At 40.4% G+C, this 6,162-nt stretch overlaps 1 protein-coding gene and 1 non-coding gene across 4 annotated transcripts in view; one reads left to right on the top strand and one right to left on the bottom strand.

Annotated features, from left to right (window-relative positions):
* The first annotated feature begins 2,798 nt into the window (after nt 1–2,798).
* Nucleotides 2,799–6,162, top strand: part of ERCC6 (ERCC excision repair 6, chromatin remodeling factor) — a 40,399-nt gene continuing 37,035 nt past the window's right edge. The window contains exons 1-3 of one of the 3 annotated variants that reach the window (XM_015866822.2): nt 2,799–3,073; nt 3,315–3,538; nt 4,367–4,800. In XM_015866822.2, the coding sequence (XP_015722308.1) occupies nt 4,370–4,800 (431 nt within the window). In that variant the 5' untranslated portion in view covers nt 2,799–3,073; nt 3,315–3,538; nt 4,367–4,369. Of the gene's footprint in view, nt 3,074–3,102; nt 3,235–3,314; nt 3,539–4,366; nt 4,801–6,162 lie in introns of those variants that run through there. The other 2 variants (XM_015866824.2, XM_015866823.2) reach the window with 2 other exon arrangements.
* On the bottom strand, nt 5,834–6,026 carry LOC116653637. The gene has a single exon (XR_004307839.1). It is a non-coding gene; the product is annotated as a U2 spliceosomal RNA (small nuclear RNA).

Raw genomic sequence — 6,162 nt, 5'->3', positions numbered from 1 at the left:
GCTGCCAGAATCAGCTCCAGCAAGGATTAAGTGTCATCATTAATGCATGCACGCTAGAGAGGAAGGTTAGGACTACATTAATATATTTTTAAAAAAACTAACCAAACAAGCAGAACATGTCCTACCCAGAAAACCACACTGATGGTGATTTGGCAAAGTAGCTGCACTGGAGCAAGCAGTCATCCACATGTTGGGGGGAAAAAAAGATAAATGGAATACTTGAATACAATACTGAGAAACATGGATGCATGAGGCTCTATTAGTGACTGTGTAAAAGAATCAGCATTCATATATATGTGTTTCTGAGAGGATACTTCTGATTCATCAGAAGCTGATTTTCTATGTGAAAAATGTCTACATGGGAAATACTGTTTCAAAGACACGCTGTTTTATAATATGGATTTTGAATTTTTATAGACCTTCTAGTGAATAGTTCCAGGAAACAGCTCAGGTTGGAAAGAGATTAAAACCATAGATCTCACCCGTTTAGGCAGAACTATGCATTAAGTTAAAAGAGAAAAAGAAAGGCATAGTGTTGTAAGTGCATCAAGGATGGACCACCACAGAATAGTTTTAAAGGCCAATGGAATCTATCCTCATTATGACTTTAGTGGAGCTACATTGATTTTTAGCTGCTGGAAGATTTGGTTCCATCGTTCTTCAGTCAAATAGCCTACATCCACACCACCTGGGAGATCAACAGTTTGCAACAGATTTGTTGCCCAACATACTTAGTATTTAAATGTCATTCCCAGTGTACATGGCATTTCACAGATAGGTGATATTGATAAGTCTCTGCCTGAAAAGCCTGCCACATTTTTAACTTGTGGTTTCAGAGCACTGTCACAAAGATCATCTTCATCATACACAGATAATAATTAAAAAAAAACATTATGAGCAAGCTCTACCAGGGGTGTTTGGAGGCAGTCATGACACCAGCAGAAATGTTTTGTTCTGTAAGTACCTACCTCAAACCAATAGTATTGTGCATTCAATTATAGCCTCTTACTTCTGGACCTAGTATGACCACATTAGAAATCTGTAAATACGTAACAAAATTTTCACTCATTTTCCTCTCAAGCTTGGGAAAGAAGAAGCTTTTCATTTGAAAACTCCTCTCCTGGCAAATACAAAGCTCTTTTTTTCCTTCTTGCAGGACAACTTATTTTTCCTCCTCATCAATCAGTTTCTGGAAAGCTGAGCCTACCCCTCCATACAGCAGTTTACTTTTGACAACAGTTTGATGTTGCAATGTCTTTAAACATGCCCTAGCTGCTGCTTATCTCATTCTGCTAGAAGACTTTGCACTCCACATATTCAATCATTTCAGCAATTACAAAGCATCATTCTTTGCATTTAGAGCATAGCAACAAAGGTTAAAAATAAACCTCCTCATTCTAGTCTTTAAATAGGAAATAAAGGACATTTGCAGTAGTATAGGAGCTAAGGAAACAAACAAGAACATATCAACTGACCAGTTTGTTGCTGTTGACCTTTCAGATCTTGACATTACAGAACATAGGTGACCAGTTCTCTGCTTCCTTCAGACTTCCAGAGATTGGGAACAGGAAAGAAAAAGGCATGGAAAGATGGGGAAAGAATATCTTCAGTCAATGAATGGCTCGTAATATTTGATACGAACAAAGCCAGGCCACCAGCAATTTTGAGTTATTCATTCAAGCTTGGCACCAGTGGGTATTAAAGGAAATGGCTGAATTTCTCATAGAGCTTGCACATGGAGCACTCAGTAGGATATAATATTTTATTTAGCTGTCAGTGCTAGTGATCTACAGAAAAAAGAAACAGAACTCCTACTCTTGGATCAAGTGCATAGGGACCGTGTGGGTATGTTCAATGTGTCACAAATTTGTAAAAAAAAAAAATAAATGTTTGTTATGTTTGAAATGCTTGAATCACTGAGTACTTGATTTATCAACAGTGTTTTACCACAGCAACCCGGGTTCCATCAGTGCACTGTAGAAAATGTCAGACAACCACTGTCTAGAAGGGCTAGGACTTTCCCAGTACCAGAGACTCAATGGAGACACCAGATTGCATCCAGAAAAGTGTGATGAAGATGTCCACAGGGCTGGAGCATCTCTCCTGTGAGGAAAAGCTGAGAGCTGGTACTATCTAGCCTAGAGAAGAAAGGGTTTCATGGGTGATCTTATCCATGTGTACAAAAGGAACTGTGTGATTCTATTATTCTAACCTATAAGAATAAGGATTCCTTTGGATCCAGCTATTAATGTATCATCATCACTGGACAAACTATCTTTCTCCCTTTGGCCTGTAGCAGTTTATCTGAATTAGGTGTGGGAAGAATATGCCATCATGACTGTCACTTTCACACACTCACCCTGTCCCTCAAAAATCCACAAAATATATAGATGTATATATATATGTGTGTATATATAGATGTGTGTGTGTGTATAGATAGATGTATATAGATGTATATATAGATGTATGTATAATGTGTATATACATATGAAACGTGTGTGTGATATAATATGTATATGTGTGTAATATATATATGTATATATGTGTGTGTGTGTATAATATATATACACTATATATATATATGTATGTATATATATATATTGCTTTGTTGTCTTTGTTGTTGTTTTTAATCTGCACTGTTTCAAGACTCGAGAGAAGATGACAACAGGAACATATACAGGAGCAACTAAAAGGCAGCTGAGGAAAGCAATTCTGTGGTTTAACTGAATCACAAATCGCCCCCTGGAGCCCAAGTTCGAATCTAGCTGCGCAGAACTCCTTCGGCACACGAATTCTAAACGTTCTGCTTGCTTGTCCTATCACAATGAGCCAAAGGCCGTTCTGCAATTCAGAGAGAAGCAGTGTCCAGATGCCTGATGGGCAGAGAGAAGGAAGAGGGAAGAAGGGACAGGAGGACTAACGAGTTCTGGTGAACTCTTAATTTTGCTTTTGCCACTTGGAAGCAATCAGGAACGAACGCGGAGATTGACAGTAGGACACACGCAGCCGCCCACCCCGCCGGAGGTGGAAGTGACGTCGCAAAGCGGCGGCGGATGTGATGGCGGTGGGTGAGGTGCGTGCTGCTCAGCGCAGTGTTAGTGGGACCCTGCGGTCAGGGGATGTCGGGTGTGGAGCACTCGGAGCTCCTCGGGTTCTCATCTCGCCAGCCTTGAGGGACGGCCGTCTGACACGGTTCTGTCGCAGCCACACCGGCCCGGGCCCGTTCGCGGGGAGGTGGTGCAGCTGGAAGTCGGGGCGGGCTGTGCGAGCTGATGGAGCGTGGGGTGGTAACGGTGTGTGGGTTTTATGCGCAGGGCCTGGCCTGCTGTGTGCTTCGCTTCGGGGCTGATGAAAGAAGAGGGTGAGTGGGAACCCAGCCCCGCGGGCTGCCGTGCTAGGAGGGGATGCTGAGCCCTCCTGCTCCGTCAGCGTCTTCATTCACAGAGCTTGTGCCTCCCTGAAGTTGAACAAAGCCACGTACTTCCCAGAGATATTCATTCTAAAGGCTCTGAACAACACCAGCACCGAGATAGCCGTGGTAAGTCGTTCCCGTGTTGAAGCCTATTATTTCCTAGGGAACTGTGTCCTGTTTAAAGCTGAGCTGTCAAACTGAATCCTGCAGTGGTTCACAGAAGTGCTTTTGCTGGTGAGTTTCCTGGTCTGATTCTCAAACACCTGATCTGTCTTTTCTTGGCTGGTGAGAAGCCTTGTATTGTGATTTTTCTCCAGTAGCTGTCCTTTGACTTCTCTGTCATAATTTCTTATCTTAGGAAAAGGTAAAAGGTTGTATGTCAAGTGGGCGTGCTTCTCTAGCTGTACTCTTACCAACAACAAATACGGAAACAAAGCCAATTTCCAAGTTAGGTTTGGCACATCAGAAAACTTATGTTAGGCTGTTTAAAATATTCAGTAAATATTAATGTTTTGGTTTTTATGCTTGATTCTTATCCTGTTTTGAATGCTTGTACTTTGGTTTAGCATATTTTATGTCACGTATGATTTTGTTTTTTTGTCCTCTGGAGTGTGACCGTTTATGCAAGGCTCAGTTCACTCTGGTGAGGAGAATAGTAGTCTCAGACTTTTTTTTTTTTCTTGATACCTGCATTTTCTAGGAGTGTATCATACAGTAGACTTTAAGATGTTTTTGCCACTTCCTTTTGATTGTAGAAATTAGTGTAAAGAGAGAAGCCTTTGGGTGGAAGATGGCTCACAGAAGGGTATGCTACCAGGTGTTTTGAAATAACAGTTTCTCATGAAGATACATGCTTGTTTTACTTCTGTTTGGGCACCATCTCAATGAGGAACTTTGTATGTGAATATTGCTATGGTGATGTGATTCTTACTGTTCTTTCTTGCTTTTGAACAGAGGATGCCAACAGAAAACAACCACCTACCAGACAGTATTCAAGAACAAGACTCCATTACTACTGTAAGCAATGTTTGCCCTCATGATACTGAGGAATCAGGAACTGAACACGAAAATGGCATTTGTAACAGTGACGAGGGTAATAGATTTGAAGTTCACAACTATGACAGCAAGCCATCCACTTCTGTGGCAGTTCCTCTGGAGGTGCCCAAAAGAGGACAACCTCTTTTACATATCAACAGACAGCAGATTCAGTCCGTTTCATACAGTGCACAGGCTGCTGAGCTCAAAGGTTTAGGAGTTGATGTGTATGACCAGGATGTATTGGAGCAAGGAGTTCTCCAGCAAGTAGATGATGCAATTAATGAAGCTAACAAAGCAGCAAAAATAGCTGATGCTGAAAAAGAATATCAGTCAGTTTTGGATGACTTAAGGTAAGTTGTTGGTTTTTTTTTCTCCTTGATCTTGTTTTCTGTTACTGGCAATCAAATTGTGCTCAATGTCTCATTTTTAAAAGCTGAAAGATTAAAGCATTTCACTATCAGCATGAAGCATTGCTCTTGTTTGGCCTGTTCAGTCGTGCATCAAGGCAGTAGAGATGTAAGATATGGAGTGTATTTCCTTTTTCTACTTTGTTGCGCACCTTGCTGCTGTGCTTGTGTGTTTGCTGGGCCGTGGATACATGTGTTATACTTTGTTATTCAAAGTTACTACAAAAGTATCACTTCTTCAATCCTCCGTGTTACATGTGGTTACCCACTTCTAATTTGTTTCAATAGCTTGGTACAGTTATTTTCTGTAACTTATGTGACTCCATATTGTCAGAGTACTACAACCAGAACAGCCTTTGTTCTGGTTTGTATGAAGTCCTTGGGGATACTTTCAAATGATCAAATGCTTAATGTTATATGTTGATAGTAGAAGACCTTGAGCGGTAGCGGCCACGTCATTGAGTTTTGATCACAGAACTTCCTATTTCTAATCTCATTGTAGAGAAATATGTGGTATTATAGCATTATTGTGTGATAAAGTTATTTACATGTGCATCTTTCATTGAGCTGCATTAATGTTGTCTTCTAGTGTTCAAAAGTACCGTATACCTCCACTGTCTCTGTGAACTTCTATGGAGTGTATAGCGCTAAGCATATGCATTAATTTTCCAGTTTGGGTGTGGAGATATAAAACAAAATATGTGTGTAAAACTGGAGCTTAATTTTAGATTTTATGTAGCAGAAAAAAGTAGATGGTCATTGAGAAGATGCACATGATGAAACTATATATCTTGTAATCTAAAAAGGCATTCTTATATAATGACATTAGTCAGTGGACAGTTTTACAAAATGAAAGGAAAGAATTTCTCATTTAAATTATTGTATAGTATCATGGAATTGTGTAGATTGGAAGATACCTGCAAGATCAAGTTCAGCCATCAACTTGACCTATAAAGACCCATCACAAAACCGAGTGCCTCGGTGCCATGTTCACAATGTCAGAACAGTGCACAGAGTGAAAAGAGCGAGCTCCAGATCCAACTCCTGAGCCCCAAAATCTGTTCAATAGAAAGTCTTCCCATTGAAGACATATCAGATATTGGACTGATAAGAACAGTTACAATGCTTGATCTTAGTTAGTTCTTTGCTGCTTCCATCCCTGATGCTTGTCACTGTAGTCTGTTTTGTTGCTTTTTTTATTGTATTCTGTTTAATAGCAGAATCAGCCACTTCATTCCATTATTGTGATCATCAGGCTTGTGGCTTCTGAGTACTAAATAACAGTGGAAGTTTAGTGTCATTTCC

This window comes from Coturnix japonica, chromosome 6 (genome assembly GCF_001577835.2).
Source record: "Coturnix japonica isolate 7356 chromosome 6, Coturnix japonica 2.1, whole genome shotgun sequence".
Classification (NCBI taxonomy): Eukaryota; Metazoa; Chordata; class Aves; order Galliformes; family Phasianidae; genus Coturnix; species Coturnix japonica.
The sequence above is the reverse complement of the archived record's forward strand: the minus strand, read 5'-3'. Positions and strand labels throughout refer to the sequence as shown.